Here is a 22,020-nt window from a genome sequence, read left to right as displayed (position 1 = left end):
TTCTAGGGCTGAGACTAATGGTGGGCACAACTACTGCAAGATTTCTATACCAAAATAATGTGGCTACTGGGATTAATGGTTTTAGTCACTACTGCTAGATCTATAAGGCTGACCATTAGGGCTCTTTTACTCTCTGATCCTCAGGCAAGATTTATTTATCAAAATACAAATGAAATATCACTAAAACATCACATAATTTTTAAAAATATGTATGCATTTTTATGAAAAAATTCCTAATGCATATTCATCATACAATTGGATAGATTTTATAATGTCATTTTTATTCAAGTATATCGTGACTGTGACATTATAAACTCCTATTCTTTACCATATTGTTTCCTCCTCATTCTGACTCCCAGTCATCTTTGTCGTCTGAAACAGTCTCTCTTTCATGTCTGAAAAAGTAGTTCTCACTCAAAAGAATTAAAAGACATAGTTTATTCTGGAGCAAAGTATGATGGACCATGGCTAAAAAAAAAAAACTGGAATGATGTTTTCTTCCAATATTTTGTCCCAACATGGAACAATTTCAAAGAACACCATAAACGGAGACCTTTGTCAAATTTACCAATGGAAACATTAGGTAAGGTGATTATAAAATATGGAGAAAACTCAGCTGCAGGCCTCAGATGTCTTCTAAAACTGTTAGTATTTTAGTTTGTAGAAGGCAGGAAAAAATATATGTATTCAAAAAGATTATCTCATAATCACATAAAGATTTGGGAGGAAAATTACTACAAAGGAAGCAGAGATGGCCTCCAGTCATTTAGGTCTACACTTGTAACATTCTAGACTCTTCACCGCATGTTCTTATTTTTTCTTAAAATATAAAAATATTTATTAAACAAACCTGGACTCATTATTATTATTTTATCAATTAGACAGCAAAAAAATTTTTCCTAGGGCAAATATATAGAGATATAAACAAAAATTACAGTGATTTTTAATTATGCAACTGGATTAGAAAATAAGAAGAAAAACTGGCTTTCTCATTCCACATGATAATTTCAAATGAGCCAGCAGGTACTCAGAGGCAGGGACAGGGCATCTGCATAGTGTATATGGCTTCTGTAACCACAGGAAGTCCTTTAGTGAGCTCCCCCACTCTAAGAAAAACTAAGGTCACCAGAGCGGTTTGAGCCTGACCTCTGAGGACCAGGAAGATCACAAAGTCTCCAACTCACTTCACCTAAGCCACATAGGTAATGATGTATATTACATGACCAACCAGAGCAAACCTCCCTGCCACCCTGAATGACAGTGTGTAAAGGTTTGCAAGGCTGTGAGGTTTACAAGGCAGATTTGATGGAAGCATGGCAGTTCTGAGCAGTCCAGTCAGCCTTCATGTTTACAGCCTCTCAAGGAAGTAACATCCACAAGCAAAATCCTCTAAAACAATATCTTTTTGACATGGTGGGATCTGACAACTAAAATAAATTAAATAATTGTATTGCCAGTATCTTAAGGATCTACCTTGCTTTAACACTAGAAAAATTTGAATTCAACATTTTAAAAATGAAAAGGAAGAGGTACGAGTAGAAAGAATGCAGAGACTTGTTCAAATATTTCATAGGTATGTTCTGAAATCAGTCTGTTTTCGAGTTTGTAATTAATTTTTTATCATTTTATGAATCTGTGCTACTCTGGTTGACTGTTCTTGTGACTTATTCAGACAACTTTTCAAAGAATGAAGAATAGGTTCTGCAGTCCTCATATTCCTACAGTCACAATATTCAATTAGGTGTTCTTAGACCAAGTTCAAGAACTAAGAAAGCCAAGTGAGAATCTATAAAGCCCACCTAGGTAAAATAGGAAGAAAAGTTACACTGAAGAATTTAAGAATCACGACATCTCTGTCGCATCTACTTCCCTAGTTGAGCCTGGAGCAGCAGATACATTTGGAAGGGGAAAGTCATTGCCCTGGACTCTAAACCAGTACTGAACCAGTCGTGATAACACTTCATTGCCCCATTCCCTTTGTGTGTCTGCATATTGACCTTCTGGAACAACATGAACTGTCACCACCACCCTCCCCAACCCCCTGTGACCTGAAGAGAGAGTAAATCTGCGCCTGGTGGGTGGAGCTAGCAGAGAATCTTGCACTGGTTTCAGTGTTTGCTGCAATTCAGTGAGATATGAGAGGCAGGGACTGATGGAGGAGTGTCTATGTGTTACTTTCATTATTAATAAAGATACTGCCTTGGCCCTTTAAGAGAACAGAAAATTAGGTAGGCTGAATAGACAGAACAGAATTCTGGGAGAGTTGGGGAGACGCTTCAGGCAGTCGCCATAGTGAGTCTCCATGCTTCTCCTCTCTGAGATGGACGCAGGTTAAGATCTCTCCTGGTAAGCCACACCTCGTGGTGCTACACAGATTACTAAATATGGGTTAAAGGAAGATGTGAGAATTAGCCAATAAGAGGCTGAAACTATGGGCCAGGCAGTGTTTTAAAAGAATACAGTTTCCGTGTAATTATTTCGGGTGTAAAGCTAGACGGTGGCCCGGTGGAGGGACTCAGCCCCGCTGCTTCCTTCTACAAGGGACTGATGTCCCTGTGCTTAGATCAGAGCTTACCGATGGAGCCTCTAGACCTCCTTAGAGTCATGTGGGAACCTGTGCAGTCATAGGACAGACATATCCTACAACACTGGCTGTCATTTGTTGTTTTACTCTTTGGGCTCTTTTGGGGAGGGGCGCCACCCAGCTCCTAAATAAATCAGATGGAGCCTTATACCTAGTTATAAATGTCCAGGTTTAGCTTGGCATGTTTCTTGACAGCTTTTCTTAACTTATATTTTCCTGTTTGCCTTTTGTCTCGTGGATTTCCCTGTTCTCTTACTTCTTCTGTAAATCTTACTTTCACTCTTGCGCTAAGGATTGTTGTGTAGCTGGGTGGCTGCCCCTGATGTCCTTCTCCATCTCTCACTCCATCCTTTCTCCAAGATTTCTCCTTTCTACCTATCCTTTCTCCTGTCTCGCTATTGGCTATATATAGGTATAGTTTCCTGAGTGCTTCAGCCAGTGAGGGGCAGGACCAGTTCTCCCTAGAGGTACAGCCAATGAGGATCGGGTCTAACTCTGTACAGCTCTATCATCTAGCCTTCTGTGACGTTCTGAACCACAGACATCAACACAGATCACAGCTGCAACACGGCCATAAACCTAGACATGGGCCCAGGCCCAGACAACTATGGCTCTGGGTGGAAATCAATCTCAATACTATGGTGATACATTGTAAATGTCTGACCACTTGTGTATGCACAGATACATGTGTGCATCAGGGTCACATAACAAAGAGACTGATCTTGGGAGATTAAGTCCGAAAGGTAATGAGAAAATAGTTTCTTACTGAATACATTTCGTGATACATATTCAGTGCTCAATTTCGTGTGCTCTCAAGAAGAAATGGGGATAATGGCCTGTGGCAGTGAATTGCTATTCATATTAACTCTGAGGCATCATATAAGTAGACAGGAGAACAACATTAAGATCATATGCTTGGAGATATGAGAGCATAGATTCGTTCTTTCACTTAGGTTATGTGCAAAGAATATTTTAAGTCCTTTTCTTCATAGCAACACAAAAATAGGGACAAGATTTCAGACAGACCTTAATGTTACTCTTTTTCTATTATTGGTTCTTATTATAGTTCTACAAGTAGCAGCCACTCTGGAAATTTCAGTGTTTCAAATCTCCATATCCATTAAATCTAGGTACGCTGAGTCAATGAGACTTTTCACCTTCTCCCCTTTCTGTCCTCTATGTGGATTTGCATGGTCTTTTAGTAGTCTTCCTTTCATGCATTAACTGTTCATGTACAACAGAGGTCGTAGAACTTGTCCAACTATCAAGAATTCTTGTTATTAGGAACATGCCAAAGGGAAATTACTGAATTGGGATATAGTAATAATTTATATTTTCCTGTGATGTCATGTTAATAACTCAGTTTTAGATAAATATTAGCACTTGTGATGTCCAGTACAGGTGAAAACATTGTGGATAGCAGTAGCATCTGTGCAGTGACATGTGAAACACTTCACAATTGAGGCTGTGTATTCCTTAGACCTTGAGGGAATGAAAAATGGGGAGGGGTACAAGAAGGCATTCACGAGGAGCAGGAGGTAGAAGATGCTCCAGAGGAAGCTATTGGTGATAGGGCAATAAGAACAAGGTACTTTCTTTCTCTTCAGGGAGCAATAGAAGAAAGCTGATCTGAAGGTGGCAAGGAAGAACACAGGCCCTACAATCTGTGATTTCTTAACTGCCCTGATCGAGACTTGTAGGCAGAGGGTTCTTTTGACAGTTTTACCCTTAGCAGGTAAGCAGCCGTTCTGTAGTCTCTCTGTGTATTATCCACATCATCTTTATCTTCTGCTTTTTCTTCATCATCCTCATCTTCAGTCAGTCTCCTGGAAATCTGTAACAGCTCCTTTATGTTTTCCTCCATGGTAAACTTGGCATCAATAGCCCAGAAGGCATCATCTAAAACCATCTGTAGCTTCTTTCCTGGAGGGTCTAATATTCTTTGGTGCTATCAGGAAGAGATTTGGCACAGTGCAACTTTTTTACCTCACCCCATGCCTGTCACAAACACAAAATATAGCTGTCTCAATACCCAATTCAGGAATATATTTGTGAGCATCCTCCACAGAGATACCAGACTTACAAGGCAGAGAAGCCATATGTCAGTGGGAATATAAGGTAGCAACCCATTCCTAAAGCACTTCACTTTTTTAGCTGGGAAAGGTAGACACCCATAGCAGTACCTGGCTAATTGCCATAAGACCAGCCAAGAGACTTACTGGAAAAAGAACAGAATGAAGGATAAGCATTTCTAGGCTATTCATACCATGGATTGTTTCCTCCTTCATCTGTGACAGACAGTTTTGATACATACTTACTCTAGATTGGCAGCTGTGGTCTTTTAAGATTTGGAATGTATTGCTCTAAGCTCTTCTGGATTTCAACATTTCTATTGAGAAAACCACCATTATTTTGATGGATTTTCCTTCATATGTGATATGTGTTTTTCTCTGATAGCTTTCGATGCTGTTTCTATGTTCTATATACTTAGTTTTCCAACGATGAGATGCTGTGATAAGTTTCTTTTCTGATTTTTTCTTTTTGGTGTTGTATGTGCTTCTTGTATTATTGGGGAAGTTTTCTATGTTTTTATTGAAGATCTGATTTATGCCACTGATCTATGAATATTCTCCCTAATCTATTCCTATAACTCAAAAATCCAATTTCACATTCCCTACATATTCATTTTATGCTTTTTTTATTTTTTCATATTCTTTTCTTATTTTGTCTTACTCCATTTCTGTATCTTTCTGTCCTGGCATTCTGTTTTCTGATTTATTAATGATCTTGTCAGCATTTCTCTTGAATTTTCTACTTGGTTATTGTGATTTCCAGTTTCATATTCATTTTATCTCGATTCCTCTTCAGTATTTCCATCTCCTGATTGAATTATATTTGAATTATATTTTCAACTCCTGTTGATCATTTTCTGTTTGGTTTTTTCATTGAAACCACTCAGGTGTAGATTATATTTTTAACTCCTTCTCTTTAAGTTCATGAACTTCTTCTTTATGTCTTTTTTTTAACTTGAAATTTTGTTGATATATATTATGCATGTAAACTTACTACCAGAAGAGGACATCAGATCCCATTATAAATGGATATAAACTACGACGTAGGCACTGAGAATTGAACGCAGGACCTCTAGTCGACCAAGTATTCAATGCTCTTAACCACTGAGTCATCTACTCATTCCATCCTTGATTTTTTTAAATGAAATGAGATTTCTTTTAAATTCTTTGTCCTGGGGTTCTTCTTAGGTAATTCTCATAGGATAAAGTTCAATAGGACTGGTGACTTGTGTAAGGGATATACTGCCTTTATCCTTCCTATTGTTTCTATTTTTGCAACAATAATCTGTGCATGTTGACTTCTTTAATTCTGTCTGAAATCGACAGAGAAGATTGGGATTGAATTCAGAAAGAGTGGAGTAGGTTGAGTCTCAAGACTGAATATGGTTTAAATGGAATGAATGCAGATGGTAGATATATGGAGATTGGCTGATATGAAGGAAACAAGTCCTGGTCCAAGTTTGGTGGTAAGGAGTATATCTAAGGGTGTGGTGGGTGTATGGAAAGGATTATCAGGCTGAATTACCTGCAGAGTATGGTTGAACACTGAGGTTGAAAGGTGGCTCAAGGAACCTGAAGGCTGAAGCAGCTGATGTGCATGTCTTGGTCAGTGCATGGAAGTTTAGATTCAGACATAAGGAGTGGCTAAATCAAGGTACTGGGTTTCAGAAGTATACAAACATGACAAGTCTTCATATGGAAGTTGGGAATCTGAACTCAGATCTTCATTCTTGTAGCATAAGTGCTTTCACCTGCTGAACTGTCTATCTAGTTCAGTAAAAATAAATCAAAAAATTCATAAGAGTTAGGAATATAGTATTATGTGAAAATGTGTAAGTTAACCAGAGACACATAATACGTATAATGAAATTTATGATTTGATGTGTACAAATACATAAATATACATGTGATATAAAAGGATTAAAAATTGTAAACAATGTGAAAGCCATGGGGAAAAATAGTTGAGGCCCACAAAGTACTCAGTAGGATTCTCTTCAATTAAAGGAAATATGTTATGAGCTGAAGAGTCTCACTACAAGTAAATGAAGAATTTTACAGTAAATTTTTGTTACAAAAGGGTGAGAAAAAATAATTTAGGATATCAAGGGGAATACCTAATTCAAATGAAGGGCATAGAAACAGTACGTAATCTAATTCTCCAAAAGCAACACAGCACTTTATAACACATTTAAAAATTTCTAAAGAATACCAAAATAAATTATTTATACTCTAGAAGTGTATGCCCAGTTAACTTCAAAAAAATAATAAAAGCAATGTCAAGAAAATTATCTCTTTAAATGCTCAGGTGACCCACAATTAATAAAAGCTCAGAGACAGATATTATAATTCAACCTGAAGACTAGAAAAGCAAAGCAGCCAGCCACTGGCTCTTACCTTGACTTCAGTCCAAAAATGGTGAACCTGCCTCCAGGAAACCTCAGAATGAGACTGATACTGAGAGCCGTCTCCTTCCATTTTATAATCCTCTCTAGTTCTGTGATTAAGGGAGTACACCACCACCACCCAGTTTCTATGGAAATCTAGTGTGGCTACTGGGATTAAATGTGTGTGTCAATGTGGTTACTAGAATTAAAGGTGTGTGTCATTGCTGCCTGGTCTGTAAGGATGGCCAGTATGGCTGTTTTATTTTTTTTTTTTTGAACATCAGACAAGCTTTATTTATTAAAATAAAAATGAAATGCCTCTACACTCAGGTTTCTTAAGAAGCAGAAGCATAAGTTGATAGACATAGAAAGGAGAGACAAAATGCATACATATATGAGAGGGGGGATGATAGAGAGACATAAAGATAATAGATGAATGAGAATTAATTTATTAAAGCAATTGGTACACATGGTCTAATAACTGATAATTTCCTATGTAATCTGACTGCAACACAAGTACTCAGGAAAACAGGCAGCATGTCTAAATACAAGTTTAAAGGCCTGAGAATAGTGGAGTAATGTGTGCAGGATATCTTTACTAGGAAAATACAAAATATGTAAAATATTAGTACTTTGACCCACTTAAACACAAAGTCACATTTTGTGCCACAACAATCTGTACTATAGTGTAACACCCGATTCTGTGTTACCCCCTCGGTACAGTTAGCGCGCCACCATACCTTACACGAGTCTGACAAGTGCCTGGAGATTGAAAGAACACACAAAGAGACCTGGGTCAATCGAAAGGAGATCAGCCGAATGCCGTTTATTTAGCCTTGGGGAAAATCTTATATACCCCACTCCTGCCCAAGGAATTCCACCCAGGCAGGTGGGAAATTACCATATCTAACTGCTGCACAAGGACTTCTGCCCAGGCAGGTGGGAAATTACCATACCAACGATAGAGTCAACAATGCCCTACAGCAAAGGGCAGAGGGAGCACAGGAACAAACATAAGGCTTAGTCATCTGACCAGAAACTGTCCTCAAGATGAGCCCCAGGGACAAGGGCAGACCCGGGCCCTACACTATAGATCAAATAGCATTGTGAATGTATGCTTGTGTACTAATGTATATACAGACATAACTCTGCAGTAGAACCCAAGGTAGGAACTTGGGTTAGACAAAGTGACTCCTCTAAGATTAAGCTAGGGAGGGGATAATCAGTAATGTCACTTCCCATTAGGTTACTTATAATGCAGTGGAAAGGGAAAATGCATCTGGAAGTTATAGAAATAGGATGCCTCCTGGGACCATTATTCTTTTGGGATGAGAAGGGATGAACATGGAGCTCACGGTTGGCAATAGGAAACAAAATGCATGCTCAGTTCTAACCTAAGAACATCAAGGCAAAAGCATATTTAAAATTTTGACTTTTATTGACACTAAAGCAAAGCAAAGCATGACCTGACCCTGCAATTGAATTCCTCCCTGTGACTTATCCTCTAAGAGGAGCTTCTCCTTGACACTGGTTATTTGTTTCAGATACGAATACTTCTAGTGAGTCTAAGTGATGCTCAGCCAAAAAGCCTTGGTACCACCTTCCTCTTCACATTCTGTATTTCATGTATGTATGTGGGTGTGTGGATGTATGTGCATGATCAGGTGCCTATATGTAAGAGAATATATGTGCATGTGCATACACATATGTGGAAGCCTGAAGTGAACCTTGGGTGTTGTTTCTTGGGAGTTGACAAGCTTGTTTTCAGAGACAGGGAATATCACTAGGAAACAAGGCTCGCTAATTAGGCTGGGTTGGATGTCTAGCAAGCTCCCAGGATCTCTTGTTCTGTCTCCCTGGTGTTGGTACAACAAGAACACACCACCATGCCTGGCCATTATGTCTATGCCAGAGATTGGATTTCAGTCTTCAGTTTTGAGTGGCAAGCACTTCAGCAATAAAACATCTCTCTAGCACTCACTCTTACATTCTCTATGCTTCATGATGTGTGGACCAACGGGACGTGTTGGGAACTCTATTTTCATTCACTTCATACATAAATTGTAAGCAAGTGTAAAAACAGGTGCACAAATCAAACTTATTTATTACTGAAAACATACAGAAGAAAATAACCATGAATTCTCTTATTACATTACTTGGCAGTGAAATTCTGTTTTAATTAAAGACCAGATACACATTAGCAAAAGGAATAATAACACAGTTGCAGAGAATAAGAAATAGCAATTTATTTCTACTGATATTCCGCAAGTTGCCAAATGGTTAACAGGTGTATCCTGGGTCGAGACAGAATGGGAATATATGAGAGAGGGGAAGGACATCTTGTCTTTGATGGGGAAGGAGGTGAATGAAGGTCTAGAGGAGAATTATAGAAAACAATACAGCTTGGGTTAGGCAATCTGTTCTTCTTTAGACAGGAATGAAGCGGAGCTGGTATTGGGGTGGCAGAGAGGCAAATCCATTGACCACTGGGGTCATATCAATATCGTTAGTTTTAACTAGAGAGTTCAGCTTAAAGTTCTGTAAAATGGTGGTGAGAAATAGAAACAGCTCCATTCGTGCCAGGCCCTCTCCTGCACAAATCCGTTTTCCTAGGGGGCAAAAAAAAATCAAAATTTAATATTCTTAATTGTAAAATTTGAGAATCACTGCATTTGTAACTAAAACTATAAATGAAGGGTAAGTTATTAAGTGGATGGATAGATGTGTGGCTACCTAAAAGACAACTAATTCGGCAAATAGAAACAAATATGTAGAACATATTTGTTTCTCAATTAACCTATACTGTTAAGAAATACATTGTTCAAAATTACTTTTTAACTAGACATGGTTGTTCACATCTGTATTCGGACTGTCTAGAAGACTGAGGAAGAAGAATTCTGTGTTAATTATCAAAAATAACAAAACAAAGGATGGAAGCTACATATTCAAAGATAGACTAAACACCGCAGATATGGACACAATATCCATTACTCTCATCCTAAAGAAGAAGAAATAGGATTACCATTCATCTGTGTAGAATGACCTGCAATATCTATAATATCTCCATCATCTCATGATGGTCTTGATGTTTCTGTCATACTCAACTGAGTGAAAACTCTCTGATCTAATCATAAACTTCAACTAATGGTAAGTTATTTCTTCTTTTGATTCTCCCCTACACATGGATTTCGAGAGAACTGGGAAATCATTTATTAGAATGTTATAACATTTTTGCATTGATATGTAAGAGTGGAGAGTTAAGTGTACTGATATCCCCAATAACCCAGAGATCTGGGAGTCTTTCTCATTGCCCTACGTTAACTGATATTTAAGAAGCATTATTCATTCATGTGTTTAGCAAGTGCACTTGGGGCACTTCATTAATTTTCGGTATTTTGGGAGACTTGTAATTACATAGTTGAATATGGAGGTGAGTGTAACAAAAAAGAAGAACTGAATGTAAATTATGATGTCTCCATTTTCACTGTGAGTGAGTAAAGTGTAAATGGCCTTTGCTTTCTTTGGTATTTCTGTGATGTAGCTAAAGGAAGAATACAAACACCCTATACTCTAACTTTCTGAATTTTTCACAATGGATGAACAATTAAAGCCTCACCTTCATAACCTGACAGAGAAAAAAATCTCTTTATCATGACATGCATAAACAATGAAATTCATACTCCTGATCACTGGCCATTAGGGGGCCACTATGTAAGTCTCCACAGATCCTCATGTCCCTGGATCCATGGAAATGAGTTTCTATTACCTGTGGAAAATGGCATGAAGTAGTCACTTTTCTTAAAGTTTCCATTCTTATCTAGAAAGTGGCCAGGGTCAAAAATCTCTGGGTTGGGGAATTCCTTGCTGTCATTCAGCACTGAGGAGAGTGATGTTATTACCGTTGTTCCCTACAACAACACACAGAAACAAACAAAGTTAAAAAGAAAGCATAGAGCTAAGACAGATTAGGAAAATGTCCAGATTCACATTCTTCTCCATAGTTGGGATTAAGTACAAAGAACGGCAGGGACATTTCAACAGGCAGAGCAGTTGAGGAGCAGGGAGAAGCATGAGGTCAGGCACAGTGTTGTAGCTGATATGACTTCAATGACATTTCACATGAGTACTTGGACTAAAACTTCTGTGTCTCTTCTTCCTTTCCTTTAGACTATACTCATGCTTCTCTGAGCACTGACTGCTCTAGTTCATCGCATATGTCTACATACCCTCATGTGAATCAGGTTCCAAGTAGAAAAATTCATTGAGTGCTTTGAACAGAACAGGGGAACATTCATAACGTACAATAAGGAAGATGGAAAGACAAAGGCCACTATTTTTTTCTCATTTATAAAATCTATCTATCTTTGTACTTATATTATAAGAAAGAAAATATAGGGCTATGTGCCAGAGAAGACGTGTTCAGTCTTGCATATAGTCTATCTTTATTAATAAACAAACAAACATAGAAATGCACATATGTATATGTGTCAGAAATGCAGGATGAGGACTCTTTGGAAGAAAAAAAGAAGAAATGGAAATGGGAGAAGAGGGAGACAATAAAATAAAGCAAAGCATGATGAAGGTAAGATGATCTGGTGACAGTTAAATCAATAAAACATCTGAAGTCAAATGGAAATTGCTGGCAACTGGTGCAGGCAAGTTCTCTTTAACTAGTACACAAACAAATCTCATATTATTTCAAAGTTTCTAGGAATGTGGTCTACAAAGCATTTGCAAGGCTGCTACATATATTAGAAAGCAATTCATCTAAATATGTTTAAAATTTTAAAACTAAAAATACTATTTCTGATATGTGTAAATTATGTGAAAATTAAGTTCTAGTGTCAATAGGCATTGAACATAGTATATTCATAATCATTTGTTTACATGGTGCCTGTGACTGCTTCTCTGCTGCAATGAGAGTTTCTGAAGGAGCAGCACATCTTCTTGGCCTAGAAAAGCTGAAATCTGTGAGAACAATTATGGCAAAGATCATCGATTCCCTCTTATCCTATTTGTTTTGATGAGATCACTGGCTCTATTCTCACCTAAGAAATCATTTATCCTATTTTTCAGAATGTAGAATAAGCTATGAAACAACCAAGTTGTTTCATAAAGTACAAGAATAGAATATTCTCCTAGACTAGATTCCAAAGAAACCTGTCGTGCCATGAACCTGCAGGAGAGGAATGACGAAGTATAAGTTTAGCTGATTCAACACTCACCTCTAACTAGGCTTTAAGCCCAAGGAAGATATGAGGAGATATGCAGTTACTATCTTGCCCTTTATTATACCTATTTAGTCGGCTCTAAGTATAAAAACATAACCAAATGCTTATATTAACCACAGACATCAGCAATCTTACCTTGAGACTGTCCCTTAGCCAAACATACAAACTAACCCATATACTAAGACTGTTATTATACAGATAACCTACTGCCATCTGGAAAAGTAAGTTCTATCATCTACACATGATGTTAGTAACTACAAACTTAATATCGTTTGCCCCACACCTCCACCTCCCCCGAAAATAAAAGAATCCCAGGAGAGAGCAATGTTATCCTTTCTGAATGAAATTATTACTATAAAAATTCTGCATTTTTCATCTGTAGTTTGTGGTGTCTTCAAAACAGCACTAAGTGGCCACAGAAATGAAATAAGTCATAATGACATCAGGGAACAATTTAAACTCATTTTTAAGGTGAAAGTTTAGTTTTTTTTTAACTTTTTATTTTATTTTTTTATTTTTTTTCTCATGGTTTATTTTTTTTATATTTAAAAATTTCCATCTCCTTCTCTCCTCCTACCTTGGTCTTAGAAAGTTTAGTTTTAATATAAAAATTCTAACAAATTTGAGTAAGAAAAACTATCAAGAGAATTTTCTTAAACTAGAAGCTATAAGCAATGTATATTGGAGAAATCCATTATAAATATGTGTTTACACCATACGCAGTTGGTAATCAAGAGTAAACAATACATAGAACCATAAAATAGGCATAAAGAACAATTTTGAAAATAATGTACCCACTTTTGTGAATAAAATTCATCTCAAAGTCAAAATCTGTGCTTCTGGGCCATGCTCATTCGTAATTGGCTCCACAATAAAATATCTCATACACCATTAAATAAATCAGATCAATATTTTTCATCTGGTCTGCACAACTATCAGTGTATCCTAGGACCTCAAAATTGATAGGGGGATATTAAAGTCACTATCCTTCGTCCTAATCATCAATGAGATAACTGATGGCCATTAAAAACAGGTCTCTTCATCACTATCCTCAATTCATCATACTGAAGACAAACTAAGAACACAGGAATATGAAAAGTATATAGAAAAGCATAAGCCCACATAACACCTTCAATTTCACATAAGTTACAGATATGTTGTTAGAAACAATAAAATTAATGTTTATATAAAATTAAGACCGATGATTATATAAATTGATTCTATTAAGCAAATGGAAAGAACAGCAGAGGCAGCACTAGAGAAATAATAACAAAGATACTCACCACTTAGGAGACCTCAAAAAGATATTTATAGACTACATCAATGAAAAGAAACAGGGCAGAGACATAAACATGATAAATAAATGACTGAACGATATAACCTTTCTGATGAGTTGAACAAGCCAGCATATCAATTCTTTCCAATTTGGAGATTTTTTTTTCCTCATAATGATACAAATTCAGAAAAGACATTTGGAAAATTGACAAGATATGGACCTTCAAACAGAAATACCTAAACTTCGTATTTGGAAGAGAGAGCAAATGTGGAAATGTCATTACAGGTATGAGGTATATCTGTACCTGCAGTAGAGCTGCCCCTCTCATCGTGAAGCAGTATAAGCCATCAGCAGCACCAGATAACTCAGAGAGCTGTAACAACACTGAACCCACGAACATCAAGAGCACAGAGGTGCAGCAGAGAAGAGAAGAGCTCACCTTGGGGATGAGGTAGTTCCTGAATTTAATGTCACAGGTCACTGCGTGGGGCAGGTTGATGGGGATGAGGCTGATGAATCTCTGGACCTCATGAATCATGGCATCTGTATAGGGCATGTGGCTCCTGTCCTGCATGCAGGGACTGCGGTTTCTGCCAACCACACGGTGAATCTCTTCCTGGACTTTAGCTATATGGTCACAGCGACAAAAGGGAAAACAGGAGAAAAGTAACATTTTTGGCACAATGCCAGGCCATACACAGCACTGTGTGGTATTCCAAAGTAAGTGTAAATGTGCATTTTACAGTCATGGATAAAAGTATTTATACATATATTTATACAGAAATGCTGTGTTGTGGATTTATATCTCTAACCTCTACAGGTATTATGATAGATCAGGATATATTTATTATTTAGTAGCTGTAACAACAAATAAACTATAAGTAATTAAAAATAACAAATAAAACAATATAATTATTCAGGGTCTTTTATGTCTGAATCTGTTCTATTGTGTCTCTGAAATCTATTTTTGTCCAGGAGTGCTTCTTAGAATGTTAAGCACCATTATTGAGACTAATGCTGCTTGGCCTTTTGGCTCTGGCCAGTCCAACATGTCAGAGGTCCATTCATTGCCTCTGGGAGCAATTCTTTCAACCCCAGATATAGCGTCAGGTTGCAGTAGGTCTGCAATGCCATTAAGCAAGTAGTATTACTCTGTTCACAAACCCCATTCAAATGCTCCATAGCCGGATCTCCTGAAAGATAGTTTCTGCTGGCAGCACGACCCAGGAAACCATTTTTTTTTTCTTTTACTACTACTGAATCAGGAAGGCTTTCTTAAAGAAGCTGTGGCATGCTGCCAGCAAGTAGAGCCAATCCGAAAAAAAATGCAGGTAAACTTTGCTTTTTAGTGTCTAGAATTCCTTTGCAAGCCCTCTCAGTTTTTATGTATATTTAACTAGCACATATTGGAGTTTCAGTTTGTTGTAGGAGGCTGTTAGTTTGCTCCCTGAAATAAGGGCACGACTGTTCAACCCCAAAATAATCACACAGAAAAATTGTATTAGTTAAAACACTGCTTGGCCTATTAGCCCTAGCTTCTTATTGGTTAGCTCTTACATCTCAATTTAGCCCATTTCTATTAATCTCTCTGTTCACAAAGATCTTTTAAGTGTTCCATAGCTCGACCTCCTGAAAGAGTCAGAGTTTCTGCTGGGAGCACAGCCCAGGAAGCTGCCATTTCAAAACTGCATGGTTCTTTTTTCCTTTGCTGCTGCTGAATCAGGAAGACCTCTCTTAAAAAGCTGCAGCTTGCTTCAAGCAAACGGAGCCCACCCACCCACCCCCAAAATATGCAGCTAAACTTTGTTTTTTAGTGTCTAGAATTCCTTTGCAAGTTCTCTCAGGTTTTATGTGGATTTAGCTAACACACATTGGAGCGCCAATTTGTTTTTTGAGGCTGCTAACTTGTTCCCCAAAATAATCACATGGCTGCTCATCCCCGAAATAATCACATAGAAATTGTATTAATTAAATCACTGCTTGGCCTATTAGCTCTAACTTCTTATTGGCTAGCTATTACATCTTAATTTAACCCATTTCTCTTAGTCTGTATATCACCACATGGCTGTACCTTACCAGCAAGTTTCTGTCCAGCGTGGCAGGGCTACATGGCATCTCCCTGACTCTGCCTTCTTCCTCTCAGCATTCAGTTCAGTCTTCTCTGTCTATCTCTATTCTACCCTATCAAAACAGCCTCTTTATTCATTAACCAATCAAAGTAACACAGAAGGACTTCCCACACCACATAAAGACAATTATATGTGTTCACTTAAACTTGGACATTGTTGTTAAATCAATGATAACCAAGCTACAACCTGTAGAACCTCTGAGGTTAGGTATAAAGTAAGGGACTATGAAGGACAGAAAGATCTTGTTAGGAAGGAGGATAGAATAGATGTTTGTAATCTACTGGGTGTGGTGCTCAAATCAAAGCCTTAAGTGGGGAAGAGAGAGAGGCATGGAGGTTGGAATACAGGTAGAGACATCTAAACTTCAGCATCATTTGACGGAAAGTATAGAATCTTAATACAGCAGAAACTTCATATATATGAAGAAACATATATAAAGGCGATCTAATGAAATAGCCAAATAATGGGGAGGCAGATCCCCAACTAAACAACACTTTTCACCAAATGAGTCTTCCAATACCAGTATTAAGTTACATCTAATTGAGTTGTTGATCAAAGGAGTTCCCAGGAAATCTCCAGACAACCCAGGTTATTGTCAAGACAATAGGTTGCTCTCTAAAACTGGCAGCTAGGTCTCATTATACACAACCCTGGGAACATGGAGAAGGCAAGTTAATGTCCACAAAGAACCTTCACCCATATGTTCCAGGATCTTTGGTAGAGGAATATGCTCTGCTTACTGTCAAAAGAGAAACACAACCACTAACCCAGCCACAAACCCTTTAATCAACAATGGTGTCTTGCCTCCTAGGTATGCTAGGGTAATAGTGGCACAAAACCAAGAATTTATCTGACTTAAGACTCACTCCATGATATCAAACCCATTCCTGAAACTGCTTGGGTGCCCATAATGGGAGACTAGATAGCCCTGAGACCTATAGTAAAACCAAATGGTTCTGTTTTAACACAAAAAGTATAAACAATAAAACATAAAACAAAAATACAGCAATAAAATGACTCTTGATGACATTCTGCTATACTCCTATATTGGCATCTTGCTCAGTCATCTTTAGAGAATATTCATCTTGCAGCAGAGAGCAACTGCTCTCTGCATTTTCTACATCAATCAAAAATCTTACTAGAGAATCTAAATATTTTGAAATCTTCTCAGAATGCACATTATCCCAGCCAGACTCAGTAAAGTCTAGGCTTCAGTGAGGTGAATTTTCTTTTCTCCATCCCAAGTATGATTTATAAGAATGAAAGGAGCTTCATTTGACTGCCCGGAGCAAGGTAGGCCTTTGTCTGAGAGCTGCTTGGCCTGCAAGGGGACCTGAAAGTCTGCAGGAGGATCCATCGTTCTTTGGGGTGAGTGAGGAGTGAGTGCCCCGAACCGCGGCAGCTGCCCGGTGAGGGACCACCGACTCTCCACAACTCCCCCTGCCACCAGCACACTTCCTGCTCTTCCTGCAGGGGTTATTCTCCCCGGATACTGCCTCTCTCTTCCTGTCCCTTCCCAGCTTGCACCCAGAATCCTCCCCCCCTCCCCCTGCCTCATCCTCCCGTCTTTGGGCCACAAAATCCCACAGCTCAGCCTGTTTGGGCTCTGTGGACCTGGAATTGAGTGCACCCAGGCCGGTGGGAGGTCCCCTCCTTCATTTGACTGCCCGGAGCAAGGTAGGCCTTTGTCTGAGAGCTGCTTGGCCTGCAAGGGGACCTGAAAATCTGCAGGAGGATCCATCGTTCTTTGGGGTGAGTGAGGAGTGAGTGCCCGAACCGCGGCAGCTGCCCGGAGAGGGACCACCGACTCTCCACAACCCCCCCTGCCACCAGCACACTTCCTGCTCTTCCTGCAGGGGTTATTCTCCCCGGATACTGCCTCTCTCTCCCTGTCCCTTCCCAGCTTGCACCCAGAATCCTCCCCCCCTCCCCCTTCCTCATCCTCCCGTCTTTGGGGCCACAAAATCCCACAGCTCAGCCTGTTTGGGCTCTGGGGACCTGGAATTGAGTGCACCCAGGCCGGTGGGAGGTCCCCTCCTTCATTTGACTGCCCGGAGCAAGGTAGGCCTTTGTCTGAGAGCTGCTTGGCCTGCAAGGGGACCTGAAAGTCTGCAGGAGGATCCATCGTTCTTTGGGGTGAGTGAGGAGGGGGGGCCCGAACCTCGGCAGCTGCCCGGTGAGGGACCACCGACTCTCCACAACTCCCCCTGCACCAGCACACTTCCTGCTCTTTCCTGCAGGGGTTATTCTCCCCGGATACTGCCTCTCTCTTCCTGTCCCTTCCCAGCTTGCACCCAGAATCCTCCCCCCGTCCCCCTGCCTCATCCTCCCGTCTTTGGGGCCACAAAATCCCACAGCTCAGCCTGTTTGGGCTCTGGGGACCTGGAATTGAGTGCACCCAGGCCGGTGGGAGGTCCCCTCCTTCATTTGACTGCCCGGAGCAAGGTAGGCCTTTGTCTGAGAGCTGCTTGGCCTGCAAGGGGACCTGAAAATCTGCAGGAGGATCCATCGTTCTTTGGGGTGAGTGAGGAGTGAGTGCCCGAACCGCGGCAGCTGCCCGGAGAGGGACCACCGACTCTCCACAACCCCCCCTGCCACCAGCACACTTCCTGCTCTTCCTGCAGGGGTTATTCTCCCCGGATACCGCCTCTCTCTCCCTGTCCCTTCCCAGCTTGCACCCAGAATCCTCCCCCCCTCCCCCTGCCTCATCCTCCCGTCTTTGGGGCCACAAAATCCCACAGCTCAGCCTGTTTGGGCTCTGGGGACCTGGAATTGAGTGCACCCAGGCCGGTGGGAGGTCCCCTCCTTCATTTGACTGCCGGAGCAAGGTAGGCCTTTGTCTGAGAGCTGCTTGGCCTGCAAGGGGACCTGAAAGTCTGCAGGAGGATCCATCGTTCTTTGGGGTGAGTGAGGAGTGAGTGCCCGACCGCGGCAGCTGCCCGGTGAGGGACCACCGACTCTCCACAACCTCCCCCTGCCACCAGCACACTTCCTGCTCTTCCTGCAGGGGCTATTCTCCCCGGATCACTGCCTCTCTCTTCCTGTCCCTTCCCAGCTCGCACCCAGGAATCCTCCCCCCCTCCCCCTGCCTCATCCTCCCGTCTTTGGGACCACAAAATCCCACAGCTCAGCCTGTTTGGGCTCTGGGGACCTGGAATTGAGTGCACCCAGGCCGGTGGGAGGTCCCCTCCTTCATTTGACTGCCCGGAGCAAGGTAGGCCTTTGTCTGAGAGCTGCTTGGCCTGCAAGGGGACCTGAAAATCTGCAGGAGGATCCATCGTTCTTTGGGGGTGAGTGAGGAGTGAGTGCCCGAACCGCGGCAGCTGCCCGGAGAGGGACCACCGACTCTCCACAACCCCCCCTGCCACCAGCACACTTCCTGCTCTTCCTGCAGGGGTTATTCTCCCCGGATACTGCCTCTCTCTCCCTGTCCCTTCCAGCTCGCACCAGAATCCTCCCCCCCCTCCCCCTTCCTCATCCTCCCGTCTTTGGGGCCACAAAATCCCACAGCTCAGCCTGTTTGGGCTCTGGGGACCTGGAATTGAGTGCACCCAGGCCGGTGGGAGGTCCCCTCCTTCATTTGACTGCCCGGAGCAAGGTAGGCCTTTGTCTGAGAGCTGCTTGGCCTGCAAGGGGACCTGAAAGTCTGCAGGAGGATCCATCGTTCTTTGGGGTGAGTGAGGAGTGAGTGCCCGAACCTCGGCAGCTGCCCGGTGAGGGACCACCGACTCTCCACAACTCCCCCTGCCACCAGCACACTTCCTGCTCTTCCTGCAGGGGTTATTCTCCCCGGATACTGCCTCTCTCTTCCTGTCCCTTCCCAGCTTGCACCCAGAATCCTCCCCCCGTCCCCCTGCCTCATCCTCCCGTCTTTGGGGCCACAAAATCCCACAGCTCAGCCTGTTTGGGCTCTGGGGACCTGGAATTGAGTGCACCCAGGCGGTGGGAGGTCCCCTCCTTCATTTGACTGCCCGGAGCAAGGTAGGCCTTTGTCTGAGAGCTGCTTGGCCTGCAAGGGGACCTGAAAATCTGCAGGAGGATCCATCGTTCTTTGGGGTGAGTGAGGAGTGAGTGCCCGAACCGCGGCAGCTGCCCGGAGAGGGACCACCGACTCTCCACAACCCCCCCCTGCCACCAGCACACTTCCTGCTCTTCCTGCAGGGGTTATTCTCCCCGGATACCGCCTCTCTCTCTCCCTGTCCCTTCCCAGCTTGCACCCAGAATCCTCCCCCCCTCCCCCTGCCTCATCCTCCCGTCTTTGGGGCCACAAAATCCCACAGCTCAGCCTGTTTGGGCTCTGGGGACCTGGAATTGAGTGCACCCAGGCCGGTGGGAGGTCCCCTCCTTCATTTGACTGCCCGGAGCAAGGTAGGCCTTTGTCTGAGAGCTGCTTGGCCTGCAAGGGGACCTGAAAGTCTGCAGGAGGATCCATCGTTCTTTGGGGTGAGTGAGGAGTGAGTGCCCGAACCGCGGCAGCTGCCCGGTGAGGGACCACCGACTCTCCACAACTCCCCCTGCCACCAGCACACTTCCTGCTCTTCCTGCAGGGGCTATTCTCCCCGGATACTGCCTCTCTCTTCCTGTCCCTTCCCAGCTCGCACCCAGAATCCTCCCCCCCTCCCCCTGCCTCATCCTCCCGTCTTTGGGACCACAAAATCCCACAGCTCAGCCTGTTTGGGCTCTGGGGACCTGGAATTGAGTGCACCCAGGCCGGTGGGAGGTCCCCTCCTTCATTTGACTGCCCGGAGCAAGGTAGGCCTTTGTCTGAGAGCTGCTTGGCCTGCAAGGGGACCTGAAAATCTGCAGGAGGATCCATCGTTCTTTGGGGTGAGTGAGGAGTGAGTGCCCGAACCGCGGCAGCTGCCCGGAGAGGGACCACCGACTCTCCACAACCCCCCCTGCCACCAGCACACTTCCTGCTCTTCCTGCAGGGGTTATTCTCCCCGGATACTGCCTCTCTCTCCCTGTCCCTTCCCAGCTCGCACCCAGAATCCTCCCCCCGTCCCCCTGCCTCATCCTCCCGTCTTTGGGGCCACAAAATCCCACAGCTCAGCCTGTTTGGGCTCTGGGGACCTGGAATTGAGTGCACCCAGGCCGGTGGGAGGTCCCCTCCTTCATTTGACTGCCCGGAGCAAGGTAGGCCTTTGTCTGAGAGCTGCTTGGCCTGCAAGGGGACCTGAAAGTCTGCAGGAGGATCCATCGTTCTTTGGGGAAGAGATGGGCAGGCGCCAATGCAGGAGCTCCTCCAACAACATGAAAGGCAACATGACATCACCACAAGCCAGACATCCCGAAACAACAAGAATTGAACACCCTACCCCAGAAGATATAGAAGAAACCGACATTAAACAGTACTTTATAAAAATAATAGAGGACCTTAAACAGGAGGTAAAAAACTGCCATAAAGAAATGGAGATGACAAACAAAAAGGTAGACGAAATAAATAAATCTCTCAAAGATACCCAAGAAAAACAAGAAAAACAAGAAAAAGCAATCAAACAGGTAAGGGAAACAGTACAAGACCTGATAAATGAAATGGAGGTATTGAAGAAAACACAATCTGAGGGACGACTGGAAATGGAAACTCTGAGTAAACGAACAGAAACTTCAGAGACAAGTATTTCCAACCGAATACAAGAGATGGAAGAAAGAATCTCGGACTCTGAAGATACTATAGAAGAAATAAACTCACAGATTAAAGAACTAAACAAATCTAACAAATTCTTAACACAAAACATTCAGGAAATCTGGGACACCATGAAAAGACCAAACCTAAGAATAATTGGGGTAGAAGAAGGAGAAGAATTACAACTCAAAGGCCCAGAAAACATATTCAACAAAATTATAGAAGAAAACTTCCCCAACCTAAAGAAGGATGTTCCTATGAAGGTACAAGAAGCCTACAGAACACCAAATAGACTGGATCAAAAGAAAGCATCCCCACACCATATAATAATCAAAACACAAAACATACAGAATAAAGAACAGATATTAAGAGCTGCAAAGGAAAAAGGTCAAGTAACATATAAAGGGAAACCTATCAGAATTACACCTGATTTCTCAATGGAAACCATGAAAGCCAGAAGAGCTTGGATAGATGTGCTACAGACACTTAGGGAACATGGATGCAAGCCTAGACTATTATACCCAGCAAAGCTTGCATTCACCATTGATGGAGGAAAACAAGATATTCCAGGACAAAAAACAGATTTAAACAATACGCAGCCACAAATCCAGCCTTGCAGAAAGTAATAGAAGGAAAATCACAAACCAAGGAGTCCAACAACGCCGACAATAACTCAGGCATCTAGCGACCCTTCACCAGCACAACTAGAAGAAGGGAA

General features: G+C 42.0%; 1 protein-coding gene and 1 long non-coding RNA gene across 2 annotated transcripts in view; one reads left to right on the top strand and one right to left on the bottom strand.

Annotated features, from left to right (window-relative positions):
* The first annotated feature begins 2,279 nt into the window (after positions 1 to 2,279).
* Positions 2,280 to 12,752, top strand: LOC119824933. Its single transcript, XR_005287151.1, has 3 exons — positions 2,280 to 2,346; positions 4,192 to 4,319; positions 9,883 to 12,752. It is a non-coding gene; the product is annotated as an uncharacterized LOC119824933 (long non-coding RNA).
* The window catches only part of LOC119824915 (cytochrome P450 2C25-like), a 32,785-nt gene continuing 19,879 nt past the window's right edge, over positions 9,115 to 22,020 (bottom strand). Inside the window, exons 7-9 of the mRNA XM_038345502.1 lie at positions 13,987 to 14,174; positions 10,807 to 10,948; positions 9,115 to 9,649 (exon numbers count right to left, since the gene is read on the bottom strand). Coding sequence (XP_038201430.1) covers positions 9,468 to 9,649; positions 10,807 to 10,948; positions 13,987 to 14,174 — 512 coding nt within the window. The 3' untranslated portion in view covers positions 9,115 to 9,467. The remainder of the gene's footprint in view (positions 9,650 to 10,806; positions 10,949 to 13,986; positions 14,175 to 22,020) is intronic.

The sequence above is a fragment of the Arvicola amphibius genome, chromosome 1 (assembly GCF_903992535.2).
Source record: "Arvicola amphibius chromosome 1, mArvAmp1.2, whole genome shotgun sequence".
Classification (NCBI taxonomy): Eukaryota; Metazoa; Chordata; class Mammalia; order Rodentia; family Cricetidae; genus Arvicola; species Arvicola amphibius.
The sequence above is the reverse complement of the archived record's forward strand: the minus strand, read 5'-3'. Positions and strand labels throughout refer to the sequence as shown.